The sequence below is a fragment of the Eurytemora carolleeae genome, unplaced genomic scaffold (assembly GCF_000591075.1).
Source record: "Eurytemora carolleeae unplaced genomic scaffold, Eaff_2.0 scaffold810, whole genome shotgun sequence".
Taxonomy (NCBI): domain Eukaryota; kingdom Metazoa; phylum Arthropoda; class Copepoda; order Calanoida; family Temoridae; genus Eurytemora; species Eurytemora carolleeae.
The window spans coordinates 19,294-46,822 of record NW_019396699.1 but is presented as its reverse complement, the minus strand read 5'-3'; the positions used below and the strand labels follow the sequence as shown (position 1 = coordinate 46,822).

General features: G+C 31.4%; 1 protein-coding gene across 1 annotated transcript in view; it reads left to right on the top strand.

The window, feature by feature from the left end:
- The window catches only part of LOC111707534 (acetylcholine receptor subunit beta-like 1), a 69,245-nt gene that overhangs the window by 39,605 nt on the left and 2,111 nt on the right, over positions 1-27,529 (top strand). Inside the window, 5 exon segments of the mRNA XM_023480650.1 lie at positions 10,282-10,486; positions 15,092-15,327; positions 17,340-17,489; positions 18,998-19,066; positions 20,681-20,971. Of these exon segments, the coding sequence (XP_023336418.1) occupies positions 10,282-10,486; positions 15,092-15,327; positions 17,340-17,489; positions 18,998-19,066; positions 20,681-20,971 (951 nt within the window).

Genomic DNA, 27,529 nt, shown 5'->3' with positions numbered 1-27,529 from the left:
AAAGGGTATCACAGTAAATTGAACAGGGTAATGTTAAATTGCACAGTACAATAGTAAATTGCACAGTACAATAGTAAATTGCACAGTACAATAGTAAATTACACAGTACAATAGTAAATTGCGCAGTACAATTGTAAATTGCACAGTATAATAGTAAATTGTACAATACAATTGTAAACTGCACAGTATAGTAGTAAATTGTACAGGGTAATGGTAAATTTCACAGTACAATAGTAAATTCTACAGTACAATTTTAAATTGCATAGAACAAATGTAAATTGCACAGGACAACAGTAAATTGCACGTAAAAATAGTAAAATGTACAGTAAAATGGTAGTTTGTACAGGGTAACGTTAAATTGTATTAAAAAATAGTAAATTGCAGAGGACAACAGTAAATTGCACGGTGTAATTGCACGTAAAAGTAGTAAAATGTAAGGGGTAATTATAATAATATGTGCAGAATAATAGTTAATTGTAATTATATAAACTCTACTCTGACAATATCATATTTTTATCACAAACCACTTCAGTGCAATTTTCATTACATGAATGTAAATGCCAATGTTTCTGCATTGGAAATGTGCAAATTATGTTCCTAATGCTCGGTTAACACTGGGAAAGTTCTATTTTGCGAAGATTTTGCAAATCTTTACTGCAACCCTAAATACCATAAAAATATTCTATGCTTTTTTCTTGCTGAACAAACTTACACCATTACAATACACTTAAAGGGACTGTAAAGGAAAAATGAAAGGGGGTTATAGGCTGAAAGCTAATCACTTTAGCTCTTGATCGCACCCATGAAAGTTTTATCTGATGTTCCTGTCTCGAGAAATTGATATAAAACTGTGTTAAAATTATACGAAAATTCTTATACGTAAAATTTAGAATATCTTAAACCTTAAATCATGCGACCATAACTATTACCAATGGCAGAGCAGTATACTTGTCACATGTCTCCGCCTGTATCATGTGACCATTTTACTACACGACCATTGGTGGAATTTCTGGTCAAGTAATACTGATGTATAAATAATATTATGAATTAAATCTATTAAAAATAGAAACAACAAATATAAAATTAGAATTGGAGTAAACCTAAGTAATAATTAGCTTTCTCTGGGATATCATCGTTTTCAGATTGGTTGCTTATTTGCTGAATTTGATCTATTTAAACCCACTACTTTTATACAAAATTGTATATAAATTAATGCTCGTATAAATTTGACACAGTTGTATATCAATTTTTCGAGATAGGAACATCAGATATAACTTTCATGGGCCGCGATCGAGAGCTAAAGTGATTAGATTTTAGCATTGTATAGATCATGTTCGTTTACAAATATATACGGAAGTATACTCATGTTCGAATTATGCTAAAGATGTATAGATCATGTTTGTTTACTAATATATTACGTTGCCTTGGTCAACAGTATGAATATACTCTCCGCATATTAATGTTTGTTTATAATTATAAACCAGGCAGAGATCCACGCTGATCCAACAAAAATCAATGATATTTATTTTAAAAAACTAATAAGTTTATAGTGCCAACAAGTTCATGACAAGTAAAAGTGATTTTGTAACGTTAAATCAAATGTCAATGCTTTACGACACTTTAAAGTTGACCCAATTGAAAACTTGATGCAACTTTTAATAGCAGTCTGGATCGGTGTGGGGGAAAAGTTTAAGCCTTTGTTCTCATCATTGTTAGATTAATTATAGTTTAATATTAGGATACAGGCTTAATTCCATTAGATTATTAAAGAGAGTCTTATTATTATCTTCACAAAAACACAGGATAGAAGTAAAAAGTAAATTTAAATTTGTACAATAAAACTCTATCACAATATCATCTGTTGAACCCACCTTTGCTTGGCACAAGTACAAAGTGTATAGAAAGTATAAGTTTAAAGAAGCTACAAAGTGTAAAGAAAGTACAAAGTTTAAAGAAAGTACAAAGTGTAAAGAAAGTACAAATTGTGAAAAGCCAGATTATTTCTTTTTAGAATTCCAAGCAACAAAGTGCAAAGCTTAATCTCGAGTTTATTTGTGCACGGAATTCAATTTTTTAGGAAATCGATGCAAATAAATGAATTCAATGAAATAAAATTTAACATGTTTGTTCAGTGATCAATATATCTTAGTTTGTGAGCGAGACTTCTTATTGTAAGATTTCAAATAATACTGAAAATAACCTTTATGTTTCCAGTGCTCCTCAAGAGTGCCATCTCCATTTCACAAAAGTATCCAACCTTTTTTTCAAATAAATTATTTTTTTATAATTTTGTCCGACACAATGGAGGAACATCTCCGAATTTAACAATTTAAGATGGAAAATATTGTTTTTTCATACTTTAAGGGTAACTCTGTACAAACGGCAAATTACTATTTGTATTTAACAACTGCAATATCTTGGTATTTAAGCCTCAATGTTTAACAATGTAGAAATATTATCTTTTTATGCATTTTGCAAAATAATTTCCATTCTTGTTGAAACTAGAAACTAGAAACTAGAAACTAGAAACTAGAAACTAGAAACTAGAAACTATAGAAACTAGAAACTTGAAACTAGAAACTAGAAACTAGAAACTAGTAACTAGAAACAAGAAACTAGAAACTATAGAAACTAGAAACTTGAAACTAGAAACTATAGAAATTAGAAACTAGAAACTAGAAACTAGAAACTATAGAAATTAGAAACTAGAAACTAGAAACTAGTAACTAGAAACAAGAAACTAGAAACTAGAAACTAGAAACTAGAAACTAGAAACTAGAAAATAAAAACTAGATATAATGATTATAATGTAGAATGATATTTACTATTCTAGTCGGAACATGGTCCCTATCATTAGTCGATTATTGTAATGCTATAATGGAATAAAAAAATAATTCCTCTCCTACAGGAAATACAACAGGCTACAAATGACTATTGGAACGGCACCATGAAAGAGTTTTGCAAACTCTAATTTTCACTGATATAAGCACGACTACATTAAACCTATGCTGCTAGAATTTTTATAACAAGATGCGAAAAAGACGACCTACTGTTGTTTAAATATATATATTATTATATACATAAGAGTTCAGTTGTTGATGATGTACATTTACACATCGTCACAATTTTACTTCATAAGTTTTAGGTTGAATAAATGTGTACTACAAGTAATAATATGAATGTCGTCTTCGATAAACCGGCGCCGATTTTCAGGGTTTACACTACTCTTCCAGGGTATTCAAGATTTTATACTTTTAAGAGGCTCGAGAACAATCTGAAATTTTAATCACTCTACTTTTAAATTTTATTTCATACATTGGAATTGAGTCTCTGCATCAAACTCTCATTTCATAATCCCTATATTTTGCAAGCCAAATTTGTGGACCCAAGATATTTCAAACTATGAATTCTGTTGCGCAATGATTGATTTGTATCAAGGGTGTAATTCAAGGAAAGTTAATTGCGGTCGTGTATACTCTGCGTACACATTGAAACCAGTTCTCTTTGGGCGGAATTTGTAAACAAGAATAGGTCATAGATGCATCTGTGTTCGTTTAGTATCCGAGGAGGTTAGAAGCATTAAATTTTGATAATTTTGATAATTCACATAATACTTTCCTGTGACCAGCATATTTCATTGATTATTTATGTGAAAGATGGATCCCATGTCATGGGCTTTGACATCCGTCTTGTGTTTACATTACCGCCCAGTGACAGTACACTGAAGTATAAAAGATGCGTACACCTCTGAAATAACTTTCCTTGCATTACATCCTTGATTTGTATCTACAATTTTGGCCCTTTGAGCGGAAAAAAGTCCAATTGGGACAATCCATTTCAGTCACAAGTATTAGCCTGTAAAATTATTAACAAAAAAATATGTAAAATAAAAAGAAAAAAATACCAGGCTAGTAAACTTGGCCAGACCAAGTAATTATCTAGGAAATCTAATATATCTAGTGTAGGTAATTTTCCTAATTCTATTATAAACTTCAGACAATATACTTTTATTTTATTTTTTATTCATTTTTCTATGTTTTATAAGCATATTTGGAATACATATTTTTGGTATTTTGTTTTCAATGTTATATAACATTATTCAAAATAAAAAATTAGTTAATTTTCTTAGCATAAAAAACCCGAGCAAACTGCACATTACTTTCACAAGAAGGATATAATTTATTTGTGTACTGCTCCGCTTTCATCATAATGGTCTGCGTGTATATTGTACTGTACAACTTGCTCTAGCAAGTTTCAGGGATCTTATGTTTAGGGAAAAATTATAATTTTTATATCTGGCTGCTTTTTACTTTTGTATTGATCTCCGCAGTATGGATGCTAATATGTAGAAATATATTTAAACAAAATAAATTCTTATAATATTGCAATATATTTAATATTTAACATTCCTTTTGTATTACTTTCTTATTAAATTTCACTTTTCTCATTTTATTGTAGTATAGTTGTAATTAATATTGTAATTTTTTTTATATCCGTAGTGTAGATATTTTTATATTCTTTTGGAGTATATTCTATGTTCTAATTGTAATTGTATTATCATTTTAGCATAGTTTTATACTTCTATTAGTGATTATATATATTATTTAGATTATATTTTTCTTGAGAATAAAGAAGGAGGGAAGTGGGGGGGGGGCAAGGGGGATATTTTTTAAATGAAAAAATGATAAAAAAGGCTACTCCGGGATCTAGAATTGATTTCTTAAAAATGTAAAATTTTGTGTGTTAATGAAAACGAAGGATTATAGAAATAGCCGGAACTTCTATAAAATGATGTGTACTGCAGTTTCAAATATATACTTATCTATAATAAGGTTAAATAGATACTCTGGATGTACTAGCAATATAGTGTTTATAGCAATGGACACACAAAAATACTCTTATGACGTACCTGAAGTGACACCGTTGCTGATGATGGGGGGGAAGGATTTGCTCCACTTTATACAGCTGACAAGCGGAGAAAATCCTTTCCTCCTCTCACCCGCAACGTTGTCACTTCCATCTTCCGTCAATATAATCAGTTATGACATATGAGGCTTTTGAGGATCCATAGCTATTAAGACGACATTTACTGTTCATGTTCTAGATATAGATATAGATATAAAGTTAATAATAATCCCCTCTCTTCCTGACTCATGAGAACGAATGTAAACACTTTAATAAAATGGTAATCATACCGAGATTTTCACTGTCCACATGTTGATTATTGACACATATAGAATTCGCCAAAGTATCGCCATCATCATTAAAGAGATTTAATAGTTTGAAAGGTCTTCCAACTTTAATGTGTTCTTAATTGTGTGTAAGGGGAGTCGGGGTGTCATCATTATCACTCACATATCGCTAGCAAGCAGCAATTCGTTCTAATTCTTTGAAATTTAACTAGTGTGGTTGCAATATTTTTCATCAAACCCCCATAAATAAAAAGATACTTGCCGCAAACCTTTATATCCAATGTACTGTGTGTCAGTAGCTAGTACCATAGCTAAATTGCCATTTTCAATTTCAACTGTAACCCTCTGGTATGGTGAAGACGACATAAGCGATCTATATTCCCTTTTTATTAAATAATATACATAAATAGAATACAGAATTACTTTTCCATCAAGCTAGAGGGTACTCCTACATCAATACATTTACTTATTACGTTTAATCCTTCTCTTGTCAATACTTATTATAGCTAGGCATACCATACTATAGATTTCATACAGTAAAGATTAATAGTGTCTTGCTGCCTCACATTTTCCACAGGTTTTCCTTGTATTTGGATTTTACATAGGACAGAGGGGTCGGTTTATCTTAAAAAGGAGGTATAAACAGATCTGTAGAACCGTTCGTATGCACTAGTTTTGCGCACAAGCTCAGTTTATAGGTAGGGGGAGGGGGTCGAGGGGTAAAAAAAAATTTTGATTTATATATTGCATATTTATATCGACCAAAAGGTAATGTGTTCCTCTACAATTACTTTGAAAGACCAAATATTGGAGATTTCCTAAGTAAAAACATAACCCAATAATGTATTGATATTTTTCCAGTTAACCCTCATGGGACCAACCTATTTTTATCGCACTCTTAAGGACCAAGAGGAGGCTAATTTGACCCACCAACATGTGTTTTAGGATTTTCTTTCTCTAAATTATAAATGCTTGTTTAAATTTTAGATCTGTGAAGAAAAAAAATTGATATAACTTTTTAATAATAGAGTAAATATTGGATTCGAATTTCTGAAGGACCATACTCTGCGTCAAATTGATCCCACAATGTTTCATAAGATATTTTCAGACACTTTGCATGTGTGATATTGTAAATGAACATTCAACATGGGGAAAAGTTCAGGACTCAATTTATTAACTATATGCAAATGCAAATATATCCAATATATTTACATATGATGATGTATACACTTTTTTATGTCATACAATCATCTGTCTAACTGTCTAACTGTCTATCTGTCGATCTCTTTATTTGTTTATCTTTCTATCTGTCTTTATTTCTATCTATCTATCTTTCTATCTGTCTATCTGTCTATCTGCTATCTGTCAATATGTCTATCTTTCAATGTGTCTATCTTTCTATCTGTCTATATATCTGTCTAGTATCTATCTGTCTGTCAGGGTGTCTATCTATCTGTCTGGCTATCTATTTATCAAGTATCTGTCTGTTTGTTTATATATCTATCTGCAACTGCAGCTACTACTACTGTGTGTGTTATGTATACGTTAAACGGTTGACACTAAGAATTAGAACAAAATGCACTGTAAACACCCTCTAAACACTCTGTAAACACCCTATGAACACCCTCTAAACACCCTCTAAACACCATCTAAACACCCTGTAAACAACTTGTAAACACCCTGTAAACACCCTGTAAACACCCTGTAAACACCCTATACACACCCTGTAAACACCCTGTAAACACCCTGTAAACACCCTGTAAACACCCTGTAAACACCCTGTAAACACCCTGTAAACACCCTGTAAACACCCTATCTAAACACCCTGTAAACAACTTGTAAACACCCTGTAAACACCCTGTAAACACCCTGTAAACACCCTGTAAACACCCTGTAAACACCCTGTAAACACCCTGTAAACACCCTGTAAACACCCTCTAAACACCCTGTAAACACCCTGTAAACATGATTTTAGCGAACCTATAAAAGATCAAGCAAAGAGCTTATGGAATATTTGAAAGAAAGCATGTGAGTAGATAGCTGTAGACTGTAGATATTTAATTATTTCAGGTTCGAAGTTCTAAATGTTTTTCTTATTCTTTTCTTTTTGATAATTCTTGTAATTTTTTGTATTCCAGTTCGTTTTTTTTATTGTGTACCCTGTAGTCTTTAAACCTTTATATTACTAAACAAAGTCTCATCTGGTACTTTTTGTTAGCAGGTAAAAACAAATACCAGGGTTAATTTGGCCCCCCTGTTGGTCCTTTAAAGGTTATTATTTTATGTGTAAAATTTTGAAGATAATAAATTGAAATGTTTTTGTAAAACTTGACTTTTAAATTTAAATTATTCCACTCACAACTTTTCATTAGAAAATTTATAAAACATGGGGGGAATCTTCTTCCTTAGCATAGAATATATTATCCTCGCAAAAAAAAAGATTTTTCTTGAGAATAAAGAAGGAGGGAAGTGGGGGGGGGCAAGGGGGATATTTTTTAAATGAAAAAATGATAAAAAAGGCTACTCCGGGATCTAGAATTGATTTCTTAAAAATGTAAAATTTTGTTCTAAATGTAGGAGAAAGGACAGGATAAGAAACATTGGTTTCAATCTCACAGAAAATTGAAAAAGTAATATTTTATATTTTTAAGAAATGGAAAAAAGAGCTGGGAATTTTTTTTTTTAAATCACAAAACCAATTTAATTCCATTCAGATAATGTAAACATACCTAAATACCATGAATTGTATAATTCATCCCCCTTGCAAAGGAAAATAAAATATTTCTAATTGGCAAGAACTTAAAAGGTTGGCCAATGAGAGATAAGTTAATTTGTATTTGTTTAGACATTTCAATATTTACAAGTATTACAAATCAAACTCCTTTCTTCAAAAGTTTCTGCCAAGGGAGTTAATCTGAACTTAAAATATGAATTTTGCGGTGGTATACCTGACCCAAACTCTAAATTTCTAATCCCTACATTGTGGCAACTGTATTCTTATACCCTTGATGTTCAAAATGGAGTTAATCTGAACTTTAAATATGAATTTTGCGGTACACCTGACCCAAACTCTAAATTTCTAATCTCTATATTGTGGCAACTGTATGTCTTATACCTTTGATGTTCAAAAGTAATAAATTAACTAGATTAAATAGTCAAAGTTCGAAGTATCAAAGCTTTTTTTTCAATGAGGATGCAAAGAACAAGTTTTTCTTAACAAACTTTTCAGGAGAAAAGCTTTAAATTTGTTTCCTGTAAACTTCTTTACAAAATCTATCTAAATTTGATATAAAAATACAATATTCTAGTAAATATTTATTTTATTAAAAAAAATATTCTTAGACAAATTTATTGCAAATATCCTTGTTGAATATTAAATATATTACTCACACAATTTTATTAACCAAAAAGGTGGTACTTTATGGGTCAACTTANTTGAACCCCTTGAACCCCTTGAACCCCTTGAAACCCTTGAACCCCTCGAACCCCTTGAACCCCTTGAACCCCTTGAACCCCTTGAACCCCTTGAAAGCTTTCTAATTAAGAATGAGACGTACATTTTTTTAAACTGTCAATTTTCAAATATCGTTTTATTGCAATAGTGGATTGCGCATTTTTTGCTTAAAACTAACAATGAAGAAATTATCAGATGTAAACACTTTCCGAATGAAAACAACGAAGTTATGTTCCACATGTTTGATTTTATCAAGGATTTTATTCAATTTTAGATGGAATTTATCACACCAAATATTTCCCGTTGTTTATTGCCGTACAACAGGGCGAAAAAGTAACTTTTTCACCCTGCTATTAAAATTTCAAATTTCATACCTAATTTTTCTCATTGTAGGGTGATAAAGTTACTTAATCACCCTACTACAGGGTGATTAAGTAACTTTATCGATCTGCTTTTAAATACTTTGAGTAAAACTGAATAAAACTATATATGTTATTGAAATGTGTCTCATGCGGGCGATCAAAATAGAAAAATAAAAAAGTTGTAAATCAAACATTGTCATCTTTGGTTACTTGAAATAACACTTACAGTCCCTTTATGTATAAGACGAGTTTTACAAAAAAGATTTTAGAACAGATTTTCTTTATTTAAAATGTGTTTAAAAAAGAAGAGGAAAGAATCTGACTTAATATGATTTATTTCTCCTAAATCTGAATGTTTTATAGAATAAATTTTAACTGTTCTAGTTTGAAGACAGTTTCATCAAAAACCTTTATATTTACAACCCTGCTATGCAAATAGCTAGGGGAGAGAAGAACAAAAAGTTTTATCATATTCACACTTTTTACCTCCCTCGCTTAAGATTTATACTCGCCCAAATTTGTTCAAGAGAGGATAAAAAAACTTAACATAAACTTGTCAAAACTAAATAAAAAATTACGGTTTTCTGATTAAAAAATGTAAAGCTTGTCTTTAATTTAGTGGTTTAAAACAATATATAAGATATATTGTTTTATTCAGTCTATCTGTCTATCTCTTTTTAATCTTCCGAACAGAAACAATCTCAAGAACTGACGAAGGTCAACCCAGACCGAAAAATATTTTCAATAAATGTGGAACTAACATCTACTTTTTTTACGCTACAGAGGTTTGGTCCATCACCATCACCGAAATTTATCTGTAGTATAATATGTCTTAAATTAAATTTTAATATAAATATCAGCTGATTTATTCCTATATCTAAATTTTAAATCAATTATTTAGTCATTTTTACAGTTTCCTCATTTTCAATTGATAGAGTTGATTTGAAATCATCTCAGCTTTCATGATATGATTTTTAAGAATTACTCCGCCATCTTTATTCAATCAGCGATTGATATATTCAATCCGACATTTTTATTCGATCAGCTGTTAATATCAGCTGTTGATATCAGCTGTAATTATTGTTTGCACATGTACTCTATAGTTTGCTGAAGTTAGAGTAATGTTACAGTAGGAAGATAATTATAACCATGTTTATTAGATGGATGATATTGGTCGATATAATGAATAAAACTTTATTTTCAAGTTATACTGTCATTTTTATAAAAGAAAATGTGTCAAATTTAGTATTTTTCAAACAATTTTTATTTTTAGTCTTCCTGCACCATCGACGTAACATACTTCCCGTTTGACCAGCAGACCTGCATCATGAAGTTCGGGTCCTGGACCTTCACTGGGGACCAGGTCTCCCTCTCCCTCTTTAACAACAAGAACCACGTGGATTTGTCAGACTATTGGAAATCTGGAACCTGGGACATCATTGAAGTTCCAGCTTACCTCAACGTTCATAATAACACACGTAAGTTTAATTATGCATCTTTAGTTTCCGGATAAATGTTGAACATAAAAGTCTATAACAAGTTTTTATGTAACTGATCAAGTGTCTAATGTAGATACAAGATATTTTAGAGAATAACTAAGTCCCATTCTTCCCTCATATTCCACTGTACACAGAACATGTCGGATTTACATGGTTTAGTGGGCTTATTCTCTCAGCTCTAATCGATACCTGGAGCCCCATAGCTCTAGCAGAACCCGGAGATATAATCCTGGATTTTCCTTGGACACTTTTCCTGGCCGTTCCATCAATTCCAAGTGTCCCTTGAGCTCCAGTTGACATGATTAAGGATGGCAAGGAGACGATTAAAGATGATCATAAACGAATTGGTTTCTTCCAACCCTAATCCTTTCATATCTTGCTTAATACAGTCCCCGACATGTCTTAATTCCTTCAAACAGTCAAAACTCAGAAGAATTTATATATTTCAATGATTCATTATGTACCCAGTAACAGAGACTGAAGTTTTGCATCCAGACCCTCCATGCTAAGATAACAATGCCCGATTTACAACGGTATCCTCAAATATAATTTGTAAGCACGAAATGCGCAAGTCAATTTTGCAGTCGAGTCCGCGTAAGAAAATAAACAGTTTGAGTAAAGATCGAAAATCATCTAATTCATACTTGATCAGAGAAAGTTTAAGGTTTTTAATCGGAAATTGTCATCTTTGCGCGAAGAGTGACTTGAAATTACGCGTACACTCCCTTTAAGAAACCAAGATTACTTCCCCTGTCACGCTCCGTAGTATTGAGGTTATGTTCTATAAGAAGTATATATATAGAGAAATCTGAAAATCTAGGCCAGAACGTTTCTCAACATTTTTACAAATTATCCAAGTTTCTTCACAGAGCAACAAAAAATCGGCGAAGAAGTTTTCTACCGAAACAGTTTATCATTAATAATAACATTTTCTAATATTTACATCTTTTTCAAATTTATTTTCTAATTCTTATTTTAAAAAAAATATTTACTTATATAATTGATTTGATATTGTAATTGATTTTTGATCGCTATTTGATTACATACGATAAGAAATTTGTTTAAATATTTGATTACGTATTTCTTAAGATATTCAAGTAAAACTTTTATTCGATATTTGATGATAGATATTACATAGAATGTTCAAATTAGTATTTGATTTAAAATGTATCTATAACGCTCATTTGATTTATGTCTGATAGATGCGTTGTTGAAATTTCAATTATCTATTAGAACTCTTATCACTTGCATTCCTACAGCCTAGGATAGCAGAGCTCTTCTAGAAAGCTCTCTACGCTATTTGCAGTGCACGCTGAGAAAGGTGTCTGCACATATGGAGGGAGAGAAGTTCAAGCGGCCCTGAACCCCATGTTCAATTAGCTAGCCTCCTTCTTAACTACAGTACCCACAGCTGGGTTACTAAGTCAAGAAATAGGAATAACAAAGACAAAATATGTCTATATCTTATCCGGTTTTATATCCACTCCACTTAGCGATTGGAGCCCTTTCTGAAAGGGCCCTGTCCCTAAGGCTGGGCAAAGTTCTCTTAACAAAATGGAGGTTTTCGAAAATTAACGGAAGAATCTGCTACCGAACTGCAAAAACCGTTAATTATTAAATCGTTAACAAAACGGATTAGCAGTTTTTGAAAAATAACAGTTAAAAATGTTAACTTAAAAGCTAATAACGGTAAATTTTGTTATTTTCTGATTAAAATTGCATAAAATATTTTTTTTTAATTTAAAAATTTAACGCGTTTTGATGTTTTTAAATGTCGTCTTCTGTGTTTATAAAGCGATAAAAAAATTTCGCCGTTTACGTCGTTAATACTGTAATATGCCATTAACGACTGTGAAATAACAGTACCATTAACAGCTAAAGCCGTTATGCTATTGTTGAAAATTTTCCGTTAATGCCGTTAATAAAATTGAGATCATTAACTAACCCTAATTTAAAGAAAAACGGGAAATGCCGTTCTTACTTTTTTCATAACCGCCTAACTGAAATTTTTCTTTTTTTAACGGTTGGAACTAACCGTAAACGAAAAGGCTAGAAAAAGTTGGAACGTGCCCAGCACTACATGTCCCTGATCCATGAGCAGAGCTGATAAAAGAGGACAACACTGGATGCAGAGGTGCATACTAAATGTAATACTTCATAAGGACTTTCGCTGGACTGGGAAACAGTAAAACATGTGGACAAATGGAGTGATTAAAAAAAACATTCCTTTTACCCCTCTCCTACATACCCTTATTCTCATCTCCACTCTCCTCTATACCTTCCATCTAACCTTCTCGCAAGCAGCGAAATGAGACTCATGGCCATTTTTTTTCCTACAAAATCTTCGTTGCGTTATCGGAACTTTGCCCAGCTCTAGTTATTGGACCAACCTGTAAAAGATTTAGAAAGGGTTAAAAGGGATAAAGAAGTTTGGAACAAAACTATGAAGAGATATGAAGCTATTAGGGGGGGGGTAAAAGTTAGAAGAGGGGAAGGATAAAGGTTAGGAAAGGGGGGAAGGTTAGGTGGAGGAAAATGGGGGGGGTTAGGTGATAAGGGAGGGGGGAGGTTAGTCGGGAACAGAGAGAGAGATTGAGGGGTTTGGGTATTAAGGATAGGTGGGAGGTGGAGAAGGTGGGGAGGTAAGGTGGAACTGGAGGGGGGGGGGGCGCTTGGAGAAAGGTTAGGGGAAAGGAGGGGAAGAGAGTTCTATTTTTCTTTTGAAGAATTAATCTCTAAAAGTAATGCTGAAGGAGAGGAGCCGTAACCTCGTACGGATAACAAAAATCTACTTGATTCATTAGAAATAGAAACTGAACAATCGTATCCCTTTATAGTATATATCTCTTCAACCTGATGTTGTAAACCTCTGAGATTTCAAACTAAGACTAATTGATCTGACAGAAAATATCATTTGAAATATCCAAGGTCTACAACTTTGGGTTGCCATGATATAGGGATTCGAAAATTTTTGAATGCGTGAACATTTTAAAAAACGTGTAACTTTCTCAATCTGCGGTATTTCTGCAATAAAGTATGAATTGAATTTTTTTTTATTTTGAAAACTGATTTTTATCAATTGTGGTTTCTCTACAATTGTGACATGTGCAATTCAGCCTTGGGAAAAAATGTAGGAATTATCAGAATTAAACATTTTCCTAGCTAGAAAATTTACGATATTTTAACCAAATCAAAGACCAGAAACATGTTTTAAAGGGAGTGTTCGCGAAAAATGAAAAGGGGTATAGGCTTAATGCGATAAAAAAGCGCTTTTGATCGCTACTAATCTTACTTCTATCTGTTGCGTCTATAAGGAGAAAATTGTGAAAGACGTCTCATACCGAAGAACGTAGTATCCATACAAATTGAGAAAATTGCAACATAAAACTTAGACAGTAAAAAATCAATTTAATTTCAAATAAATCATTCCGATATTACAACCTATAGTCATCGATTATCTTTCGCCACATTTGTATATATTTGATATTTCATACTAGTTTTGATTTTGTTTTTTAAAATAATATTTAGCTTACAACTTGTTTTGGAACATTCCTGGAAAATATGAAAATGTCGTCTTCATTACCAAAAATCCTCGAAACAGGAATAAATGTTTTTATAAGTAACTCTCAGATCATAACAATTAAAACATATTATGAAATATCAAATATATACAAATGTGGCGAAAGATAATCGATGACTATATGTGGTAATATCTGAATGATTTGTTTGAAATTAAATTGATTTTTTACTGTCTAAGTTTTATGTTGCAATTTTCTCAATTTGTATGGATACTACGTTCTTCGGTATGAGACGTCTTTCACAATTTTCTCCTTATAGACGCAACAGATAGAAGTAAGATTAGTAGCGATCAAAAGCGCTTTTTTATCGCATTAAGCCTATACCCCCTTTCATTTTTCGCGAACACTCCCTTTAAGGGTACCATTGTGAATCTGGATGTCTATCTTTGGATAGAGGGTCAGTTAAATCACGCCAACAGGTCCTTGTCCATAGAAGGTTTTAATATTTTGAATATATAGAGTTGGAACTATGAAGAGAATGCTCCTTTGTTTAATAATCAAGACACAAAGTTTAAAATAATTATTCAAACTTAATACTTTGTTTCAGAGTTTCAAACATTTAATTTAACCAGGAACGAACAAGTTTTCAGTGGTGAACCACTGCAGTTAAATCATAAGACATTATTTAAAATTCATTTTGTTAAAGTCATGGTTAATGAAACCCTTACAGCCATTGTTATTTATAGCTACATTTTTATTTATGGCTACACTGTTGTTTATGGCTGCATTGTTTTACTTATTGCTACATACATTGTTATCAGGGGGGATGGTAGTTCTCTACCTGTCTGCTCAGTTAACATTATAGTTATGGATCAACTATATAGGATACATTGTTGGCGCGGTCCGCCCGGTAGTGAGAGTTACTAACCATTCAGCTGTATATACGAGTATACGAGATAATCCATCAATCTACAGCTGTATGTTCATCACTATACGGATAAAATGTTCATGCATGTTTAAGACCAAATGTTCCTAACATCATTTTAACCTTTATATTTTGTTTCAGAAGTCGGACAGCAGCCTACTGAGACGGATATCACCTTCTATATAACTATTAGACGAAAAACTCTTTTCTACACAGTGAATTTAATTCTTCCCACGGTGCTTATTAGTTTCCTGTGTGTTCTCGTGTTCTACCTGCCAGCTGAAGCTGGGGAGAAGGTTACCCTGGGTATATCTATTCTACTGTCACTGGTCGTGTTTCTACTACTTGTCTCTAAGATTCTACCACCTACATCCCTCGTTCTTGGAAAAAGGAAACATGAGGGGTCATAAACTATGAGGAGAAATAGCGATAGAAACAGAGAACCAGAGGGAGAAACAGAAGATAAGGGGTAAAAACTAAGGATAAGGTATAGAAACAGAGAAATAGGGGGTAAAACAGAGAACTAGGGGGTAGAAACAGAGAACTAAGGGTAGAAACAGAGGAATATGGGGTTGATACAGAGTCTAGGGGTAGAAACAGACAAAGTAACGAAAGAAACAGAAAGGGTAATGAAAGAAACAATAAGTACAATTAATAGAAACACAAAGAAGTAATGATGGAAACAGAAGGTAGTAAAAAAATAAACAGAACGGGTAATGATAAAAACAGAAAGAAATAATGAAATAAACAGAAAGAAAAATGGAAGAAACAGAAATGTAAAGATAGAAACAAAAAAATAATAAAATAAACAGAAATAATAATGAAAGAAACAGAAAGAATAATGTAAGAAACAGAAAGTAGTAATGAAAGAAACAGAAATTAGTAATGTAAGAAACATATGTAAGAAACATAAGTAGAAAGAGTAATGATAGACACAAAAAGAATAATGAAAGAAACAGATAAGAGTGATGATAGAAACAGAAAGTAGTAATAATAGAAACCCCAAAAAGTTAGATAGAAACAGAAAGAATTAATGAAAGTTACAGGAAAAATGATGAAAGAAACTGAAAAAGTAACAAAAGAAACAGAAATAATAAAGAAATAAACAGAAAGAAGAAATGAAAAAACAGAAAGAGTAATGATAGAAACAGAAAGTTGTAATGATAAAAACAGAAAAAGGAATAATAGAAAAGAAAAAATAATGAAAGAAACCGAAAGAGTAATTATATAAACAGAAATTGTAATAAAATAAACAGCAAGAAAAATGTAAAAACACACAGAGTAATACTAGAAACATAAGGAAGTAATGAAAGAAACAGAAAGAGTAATGATAGAAACAGAAAGTAATAAAAATATAAACACAAAGATGTAAGATAGAAACAGATAGAATAATGAAAGAAAAAGAAGGAAGTAATGATTGAAACAGAAAAAATAATTAAAGAAACAGAAAGAATAATGAAAAAACAGAAATAATAATTAAAGAAACAGAAATAATGATGGAAAAACAGACAGAGTAATGAAAGAAATAGAAAGAGTAATAATAGAAACAGAAGGAAGTAATGAAAGAAACATAAAGAGTAATAATAGAAACAGAAGGAGTAATGAAAGAAACAGAAAGAATAATGGCAGAAGAATTAATCTCTAACCTAAAGTTTTTGTTTCGACTAGAAGCAGAAAGATAAACTAAATCCTGTTTTTACATTCTTCCAAATTCTCTTTTGCATTTATAAATCTGGAAGTTGGCTCGGCAACGAATCTATTTCTATTTACATATAAATGTAATATCAATATATATAAATGTATACATATAGAGTTTGTATAATTCTAGTTCTAAATATTCCTGTTTATGTATATAATCAATTAGATTAGTGAGGGCTGAACAAGATGAAGGAAACTAATAAAAAAATAATAATTTTGAGCTCAGAATATTCCAATTCTTCTAATTCTATATTTTCATTCAATTCTTCATTTTTAATATGGGAATCCAATTCTTGCAACAATTTAAGATTTCCGAACCTATTATGTTGCAACTTTCTCAATTTGTATGGACGCCACGTTCTTCAGCATGAGTCGTTTTTAACAATTTTCTCCTTATAGACGCAACAGATAGAAGTAAAATTAGTAGCGATCAAAAGCGCTTATTTTTCGTCGTATGCCAATATCCCCTTTCATTTTTCGCGAACACTCCCTTTTTAAAGTGTCGCAACGCATTTACCATTGATTTTTACTAACTAACTATATTTCTCCTTTTTTGTAGCCCTAGACATTGTTCATTATAGAACATATAATACACTTGTTTTAGTTTTTAAGAAGTAGTTGGCAAAAATGCTTGAGAGCTTGCATTGCAACTATTGGATTCCACACGGGAGGAGTAAAGCTTTGATTACAGGTTTGTAATTGTCCAATTGTTTAGTATTTACTGTTCACATTTATTATGAATACTGTGAGTATTCTGGTTACTGTTGTTATTATAAACTGGAACTTCAGAGGACCGAGAACTCATTCTATGCCAAACTGGATACGGGTCGTTTTTATCAAGGTATGACCCCCTCATCCTAGCCACAGCGCTCAGTCCCATTGCAGCCTGCGGCGCCTCAGAGGGCGTAACTTAAACTTCGGGGAAGTTTCCACTTGGGAAATTGTCACTTGGGAAGTTGCCCTTGGGAAAATGCAATACACCATGAAACCCAACCCTTTAATCCTAACGTTTGCTCCATCTTTAGAAAATGTTTTCTCCAATTGATATAAAATATAAATTATAATATATATATATAATATAAGTTTTAATTTATTTCCTATGTGCCCACTGTTCCGTATCATATATTCATCCAAACCTATTCATCCAACCATATAAATCCAACCATATTCATCCAAACCTGTTCATCCAACCCTATTCATCCTTCCCTTTTGATCTAATACTATTTTTCTAACCTTTTCATCCAACCCTATTCGTCCAATACTATTCATCCAACACTATTCATCCAACCCTATTCGTCCAAACCTATTAATCCAATACTATTCATCCAATACTATTCATTCTACCATATTCATTAACCCTTTTTTATCCTTCCCATTTTTTCCCATTTCTAAATTATATATAAGATTATAAATGATATAAGTTTTAATTTATTTCCTATGTGTCCACTGTTCCATATCATATATTCATCCAGCCCAGGATTCATCCTACCCTATTCATTCAACCCTATTCATACAACCCTATTCATCCAACCCTATTCATCCAATCCGATTTATCCATCCCTATAATTCATCCAATCATATTCCTCCATATAGTCAACAAAGCTAACAAAGGAAACAATTTCAATAATTTAATTCTAAATTCTTTGAAGCAGTTTTAAAATTTTAAAAAAGAATTTTTATTGAATTTGAAAGAAAGGATGTTTTTAAATAGTTTTCAGGAAGATCAAAAATTATTTTTTTATATTTCTGTAATTTAGAATATTGAATTCCATTTTCTCATAATAATTGTTCACATATTTTTCAGTTTTTCTTCAGTTTTTTGTTCATTATAGTATATTCCAATTCATTATAGTATATTCCTGTTCATTATAGTTTATTCCTGTTCATTATAGTTTATTCCTGTTCATTATAGTTTATTCCTGTTCATGATAGTATATTCCTGTTCATGATAGTATATTCCTGTTCATGATAGTATATTCCTGTTCATGATAGTATATTCCTGTTCATAACAGTAAATTCCTGTTCATAATAGTATATTCCTGTTTGTTATAGTATATTCCTGTTCATGATTGTTTATTCCTGTTCATTATAGTTTATTTCTGTTCATAATAGTATATTCCTTTTCATGATAGTATATATTTCTGTTCTTGATAGTATATTCCTGTTTATAATAGTATACTCCTGCTCATAATAGTATATTCCTTTTCATGATAGTATATTCCTGTTCATGATAGTATATTCCTGTTTATAATAGTATATTCCTGCTCATAATAGTATATTCCTGTTCATAATAGTATATTCCTGTTCGTTATAGTATATTTCTGTTCATGATTGTATATTCCTGTTCAGTATTTGCCGATTTTCCTGTTCATGCGTCGGCCTAAAAAAACACGTCTACGTTGGATGATGGAAATGCAGGTAAAGTAAAAATATTTTTTTATGTAAATTAGTTTTATACAAATTCATTTCATCAAATGCTTTTTACAAGTCTAAACTTAAATCATGAATATTTGAAAAAGGAAAATTATGCCATATATACCAAAGATAATAAATATTAGCATTAATTTTTAAAAAAATTATTATTTTGGTTTTACGCTTTTATCAACAATTTAACAGAAGTATTCCTTCAAACCTTGGGAAAAAAAACTGCTAAGATATTTACTGGACACTGTTGTGTGCATCATAAATAATACTTCTAAATAAAGAGGGTGCATCAAAGTTGTGTTAACAGACCTTCAAAAACACTTGTTTATCAAAGTTTTAATTGGTCTGTAAGTGTAATTTCAAGTGAGCCTCCGTCCAAAGTGTCAAAGTGCCCGATTCACCTTTATTTGATCATGATCAATAATGATAAAGATTTTTCGGTTTTCTAGTGTTTACAAGTGTTTAATTCTGATAATCTATAAATGTTTTTTTTTCTGCAGAAAAAAGTGCAATTCACTTTTGTAAAGAAACCATGATTGATAATTATCAGTTTTAAATACATACTACCTTAAATTCCCGGCGTTTCCCGTGAAATTTTAAAAATTTTTAATTTTTAATGAAAAAAATCGATTTTTGAAAAAAAAAATTGTTTCGAATTTTCTTAGCCTTGTTACCCCCGCGGGGCACTCAAGGGTTCCCAAAAAAATTCAGCCAATTCGGCTTAGCCGTTTGGCCGGCTATAACTGACATATATATAAATAAGCGAAGAGCTAATTCTTATATGCATAATCTATATATAAATTTGGCTTGTCTGTTTGTTTGTTTGTATCCAATAAACGTCAAAACGGCTGAACCGATCGGGCCCAAATTTTTTGTGGGACATCTAGGGAGCCCAGGGAAGGTTTATGAATCATCAAAATTTCAAATATTTGTCTCTATCAAAATTCGATCGTCATTAAATTTTTTAAAATTNATATTTGTAAAAGAAAATGAGAGTTAACACTATTTGAAGTTGTCTGTGACTTTTTTTTATTTTTGCTCAATTTTGTTATATTTATGCATATTTGTTTATTATGGATAATATATATTTGTTTATCATATATATATATTCAAAGTAGTAATCACTGTTTGGGTTTTTGTTTTTTGTTTGTTTTTGTTTGTCAGTCCAATGATATCTCATGAACCCCCGGACTGATTTTCCTCAAATTTGGACTTTTTGGAACCCGGCTGAACCTCGGGAATATTCTTAGCTTGGTCTAATGATTCCAAGTTGAGTATAAGGTTGGAATTTACACGAAAATTCTGTTTCCAGGAAAAACTGTGTTTCCAAGATACAATAAATAAACAAAAAATGCAAAATTGAATGAAATGAAAATTGACTCACTCTGCATATCTCTCTCTGTATATGTTTTACTGTGAATTCTTATCTATTTATAACCCCTAACTTTCTCGACAACCATCGTAAAATTATAAATTAATAAAATTATTCTTAAAAAAACATCTCAATTTATTTATTATTCAGCCTGTGACAGCCAGTCTGAGAATAATTCTGGTGAGGAGGATAGAGTCCTGCGTGCAGCAGACAAACTAGAGCGGGTGCGGGTTGAGAACATGAAAAAATATGATACTCCTGACCTAATCAAATCCTCGGATAGTCTTATCAAAAGATTTGATAATTTTTTATATTTATTATAATTTATCCAGGTAATGGAGCTAAACGACCTCCATACCCCGGCCTGCAAGCTGCACGCCAGCCAATCCTTTGAGGAGCACTCCCCGCTCGCTGACCGTCGAAACAGCGACATCAGCGACATATTCCTGTCTCCCGAAGCGTACAAGGCGACACAGGCTGTCGAGTTCATAGCAGAACATCTACGTAATGAAGACGAATATGTACAGGTGAACAATTTATAAGAGCAAAATAAAGAAAATATATATTATAAAATTTTGTATCACTATTTGACACGACATTGTATACTTGTACATTGTACGAAGAAGAAAGAATTGAGTATTTGTCACGATTTCAAATTGTCAAACTATTATTTTATGTAAAAGCTTTTAGAGTTTTGAAATATCCAAGGTCTGCAAGTTGCAATTTATTGCAGGTTTTGAAAGACACAGGGATTAGAAAATTTGAGTTTGTGGCAAAGACTCAATTCCTTTGTTCATTCTGAACGCCGTGTCATTAAAAAAGATGGCCGAGGAGGGGGGATCGGGAGAAGTAGGAGAAGAGGATCGAGAAATGGTTGCCAGTTATATTTGAAAACAATCTTTATTGATTAATGAATTAATTATAACAGATCTAAAGGATTAACATGTGTCGAGCATACATATTTATCAAATTGAAATAATTCTAAACTAATCAAAATGCAACGAAATTAGTTGGGGAAAATAAAGAATCTTTACATTTGAATTTGAGTTAGAAAGAAAATACGGTTGGTGATAAACAAAAACTCAATAGCGCGCCAATACATAATTACGAAAATTTATAATCACAAAGATAAAGGGTTCGGAACCAACAAGTCGGCATATACGTTTTGGGTTATATACCCTCAATGTGTGAGACGTTTTTAATATAAAGATCTGAAGGTTGAATTAGGTCGTTTAACTTACATTCTCAAAATGATTTAGATTATTTAGCAAAGAAAGCAATGTAAAACATTGAATAAGTTTCAATATTTATCGCCTATAGTTTCTATAATCTGTAACTGTTGTAACTCTGTATGTTACAAATAAATTGCCGCCAAAAAGACACATTTTTTTAATTTTCCTTCCCGTGTGTAAACATTGTCACAAAATATTCAGTTTTCTTCAAATAAGAATAATATTCTGTAGAAAGGACATTTAATGTTCTTCTTTTGTTATCCTCGTAGATTAAACACAGAACAAGAAAATAGAACGAACTAAAGGGACCTTTCAACCTTAAAGGGAGTGTTTGCGAAATTGAATTAAAATTATTAAAATATTTAGATCCATTTTTTTAATTTAAAAACTAGGTATGTAATAACTCTTTTTGAAATTTGTCCCTTTAAGCTTGGCTACCTAGTCTGACTAATTATCTATCTATCTCTAAGGATGATGTTAGCTCCCAATATGCTGGTTAATTCATTATAATCTTGGTTTCCTTTAGTCTGCTGATCAACAAACAGTTTAATCTTCAAACTTGGTTAATTTAATATGTTCAACCTATTAAATTGTGTTTAACCCTTTCCCTTTCATATTCCCCCCCCCCTTTCTTCTTCTTCTTCCTCTTCTTCTTTTTCTTTTTCTTCTTTTTCTTCTTCTTCTTTTTCTTCTTCTTCTTCTTCTTCTTCTTCTTCTTCTTCTTCTTCTTCTTCTTCTTCTTCTTCTTCTTCTTCTTCTTCTTCTTCTTCTTCTTCTTCTTCTTCTTCTTCTTCTTCTTCTTCTTCTTCTTCTTCTTCTTCTTCTTCTTCTTCTTCTTCTTCTTCTTCTTCTTCTTCTTCTTCTTCTTCTTCTTCTTCTTCTTCTTCTTCTTCTTCTTCTTCCTCTTCTTCTTCTTCTTCTTCTTCTTCTTCTTCTTCCTCTTCTTCTTCTTCTTCTTCTTCTTCTTCTTCTTCTTCTTCTTCTTCTTCTTCTTCTTCTTGCAAAAAATCTGCCGTATTCCCGAGTATCAATGATATATCTCTGACTGGTTGTATAAAAACATCTCTTTGAGAATCACTTTAGTAATTACGAGTCTAACTTGGATACCTGGCTTTTAATTAAGTAGAAAACATTGAGGTGTAAAGGGGGGATCACACATCTTTAATGGGGGACTGCAGCAAAATTAAAAAGTGCCATTTGATGAGGAAATATTTTACAAAACAATTGAAAACTTAAAATCTTAAAGGTTTTAAGATTAAGGTTCAGAGCAGTTGAATTTATCCCAATAAAGTGACATATTAACAGAATAAATGTTTTTATGAGAGTATATCCAACTCTCTACATTTAAAAGTCAAGAACTATATGCAAACCACATTTAAAAGTCAAGAACTATATGCAAACCACATTTGAAAGTCAAGAACCGTAACAGATGAAGAATAAGATAGAGGTAATTCTTTTATTAATTTCTAATATTTTTCAATATGTCCATACATTTTTTTACACTTTAAACTGAAAGAAAAAAACATTAAGGTACGTTGAACTGGTTATTTGACTGCCCTAGATTATACCTTAACAGGACTGTAAAGGAAAAATGAAAGGGGGTATAGGATGGAACCTGAGAATCTCAGGCGTTGAACGATACATATAAAACATCTATCTGATGTTTCTATCGGGAGAAATTGATATAAAACTGTGTCAAATTATAAGAAAATTTATATAAATACAATTTTATATAAAGTTGTAGTATTAAAGAGATCATTGCTCCTATTATAACTTTTTTACGTTTTTTGTTTTTCGTAATACGATGAAATATTAAGACCTAAAAAGCAACAGCACAGTTAAAAGCTAATATTGTGATAAGGAGAGGGCAAGTCCAGCGAAATTAAAAATGCGAAACTTATCATATAATTGATGAAAATGACTTTTAACTCAAAACCTCTAATTTGATGAAAATTTTAAGTCTGTTTAAGTTTGATCATAAAACTGTAGGATGCAAAAGGGTTTTCTTGTTTTATGTTTTTATCTTTAGATAAAACCTTATTTGATGGTAAGCTTCAACTTTGAGGGGCTGTAGACTAAATTTTAAGTGACAATACTTTTATTCATGAAATTTTTCATTCACAACGGTACCATCCTATCCAAGAACATTAAGGAAGATATTGTCATAATCAATTGGAAGATATAATATTTTCATAAAAGTTGAAAGCTACCTTTGTAATTTGGCGTACAGTCCCTGAGTTTCAAAATAGTTTTTATATTCTTGTTGTGTTTAATGTTTGAACTGTAATTTCTTGAAGGATCATACTTAATTATACAGAAATGGTATTAAACACATATTTTCAAACATTTACAAAGAAACAAAAAGCGAAATTAACATTAAAATCTAATCATCATTAAGACACCAATTTTGAGAAGGAACAAGAAAATATTTTATTTTGCTCAATAAATTTTAATAAAAATCCATTTAATATTGCATGGGTTGATTGAATTGTAATAAGGGAGATTTTCTAACTTTTGTAACAAGAATTTCAACTATTTTGATTCTGAAATTCGAATAAACATACAAAGGTCACTTTGTAATTTTTTAGCATTATCTTAAACTTTTGTTATGATTATTTCAAATATTTTGAATCGCTTAACACCGGGTTGCATACTTTTATATACACCAGGATTTTCTCATGTTATTTATTTCTAATGTAAAGTTAAATTACTCGGAATAAATTGTAACAAATAATGCTTTTTCCCGACTTTTCCCATAACTTTCTCTTTCTACCCATTTCCATAATTTATAATGTATCGAACATTGTTTTTATTAAAACAGTTAAGCCAAAAGCAGTTATACAAACATTGTTTTCAAGACATAACGTTACCAAAGAACTTTAGCTTAACGTTTAAACGGCAATGCTTAGATAAAAGTTCGCAAAAATGTTTAAAACCAAACCTTCTCTTATCAGAATTTTTTCAGGATGTTAATTTATAGACAAAGATTGTTTGATAAAAAAATGGCAAAAACTTTTTAAAGAGAAGTTTTAAACACAATACTTTTCTTAAAACAAGATGGATAAAACTTTTCGAAGAAAATTATTGTTTAGTTTAATAAAATAACTGAATATAATCCTCAAACTCTGCTTTTTAAATCCTTAGCAACCTGTATTTTTTAACTTGGAACTTTTGATTTAGAAGAATTTTTATCGTTAGATTCATCAAAGTTCTACGACATCAGGTTGCAAAGATAAGGATTAGAATATGTATACTCATAAATGGGATTTTATCCAATAAAGGAAAAATCAGAGGCAATTTTGTTCGATACAGTTGGACCTATACAACTCTGGATTAGGACGACATTTGCTGGAATGTCGTCCTAATACAGTTTTCTTAGTCCCACTGTTCTTGTTTTATATTCTCTAAATATGATTTTATTAGGAAAGATGTTGCGAAAACTAAATTAAATTTCTTTATCTAAAATTGCAACGAGCAAATTCTAACAAATTATATTTCTAAAAAATTTCAGCTTCAGAATCCCAAAGTATGAGTTAAAAATGGGAAATGGGTCTAAAATTCACAATTGATAAAAAAAAGTTTTTCTTTGATTTTTCAACTTCTGATTTTTTTTACACTATCCCGTCGATTTTTTTTGACACCCTGTATGGTATAGTTTGCTAAATCTTAAATATTACCCAGGCCCGAAAAGTGACCGGGAGGAGAGGAGTAAGATTTAAATTTGCATAATTCTATCTGAACAATACATTATCTTGTATGGGCATGCATTTTCTTGGCTTTGCAAGGCATGCCATCATACTACATTATTTTAAGGACGTCAGACAAATAATACACTAAGATGTCAAGGACGTCATGTATATTAAACACTAAGATGTCAAGGACGTCATGTATATTAAATAAGATGTCAAGGACGTCATGTATATTATACGCTTAGATGTCAAGGACGTCATGTATATTAAATAAGATGTGAAGGACGTCATGCATATTATACGCTTAGATGTCAAGGACGTCATGCATATAATATACTAAGATGTCAAGGATGTCATACATATTAACTACTAGGATGTGAAGGACGTCATGCATATAATACACTAAGATGTCAAGGACGTCATCCATATAATACAATATAAGGGATCAAGGATGTCATGCATATTATACACTAAAATGTCAAGGACGTCATGCATATTATAGACTAAGATGTCAAGAACCATGCACAGCATATTTAAAAGTCAAGAACTATATGCAAACCACATTTAAAAGTCAAGAAATATCTGCAAACCACATTTAAAAGTCAAGAACTATATGCAAACCACATTTAAAAGTCAAGAACTATATGCAGAGCAGATTTAAAAGTCAAGAACTATATGCAAACCACATTTGAAAGTCAAGAACTGTATGCAGACCACATTTAAATGTCGATAACTATATGCAAACCACATTAAAAAGTCAAGAACTATATGCAAACCACATTTACTAGTCAAGAACTATATGCAAACCCCATTTAAAAGTCAAGAACTATATGCATAGCAGATTTAAAAGTAAAGAACTATATGCAAGCAGATTTAAAATTCAAGACCTATACGCAAACCACATTTAAAGTCAAGAACTATATGCAAACCACATTTAAAAATCAAGAACTATATGCATAGTAGATTTAAAAGTCAAAGATTTTTATGCATAGCACATTTAAAAGTCAAGAATTATAAGCATAGCACATTTATGCATACCACATTTAAAAGTCAAGGACTATGTGCATAGCACATTTAATTTTTGAACAAAATGGCAAATAGATTATAGTATGTCGAAATGTTAATACTATTAATTAAAATTTAAAATAAAAACTGAGATAAGGTTTAACAAATATAATGAAAATAAGAGATTTAACAAAAAAATATAATTTAGAAAATTTTCTCAAGTATTAACCCATTAAACATAATAAAAAGAAATTTTTGTTTTTCGAACTTTTTTCAATCAACCTTGCTTCATGATTAAACTTGCTATGTCCGTGAGTTTCTTCGTGTGTGTGTGTTGTAAGAGGTGAGGTCTGTGTTTTATGTGAAAAGAATCTATAGTATCCAGTATCCACCTTATAATCGATAATTTGGCTGGATAATGGGGGGCCAACTTTTTCCACTGCAGAGTGCAGATTCTTTCACTTTTAATTTATTCTTTTTCACATTTTCCTTCACATTGCTAGGTTATAATGCAAGGAAAGTTATTTCAGAGGTGTACTCATCTTTTGTACTGCAGTGTACTGTCTCTGGGCGGTAATTTAAACACAAGACGGATGTCACAGCCCTACCTGGGATCCATCTTACACATAAACTTCCCCCCCCCCCCCAGACTGTTTAGGAATGAAAGAAAAATTGAACATTCTTTTTCTTATTTTTTTTTTGCTCTTTTGATCTATTTAAACTGTGTTTAGTTGTTATCCATTAAAATAATCCCTCCTCGCCTCTAAAAAACTCCCTCGTAAACCTCTCCGTCTTCCAACAAATATCCTATATTTTTAAGTTGGCTTGACTAGGTATAAAAAGCCTGAAGCTACTCATTTCCTCTCCTATTTAAAGGGATTGTTCAGCATTTTTGAATATTTTTCAAAATTCTCAAAATTCCTTTTTTATTTAGAATTACTGCTAAGCTCACTTAGCCTCCCTAAGATGTGTTCATGAGAACAAGACTGCATATATATTAATGTTCTCTCGAAAAAGTGGATTTTAATAAGTTCTGCGGATTTTGAAATAATTTTTGTTGGGTTCTAAATCCTAAAATTTGGGTTGTAATGAGCACTTGAAATTGACGAACAATCCCTTAAAAACTCATTCCCTCCCCTCCCCCTCTATCTTGGCCCCA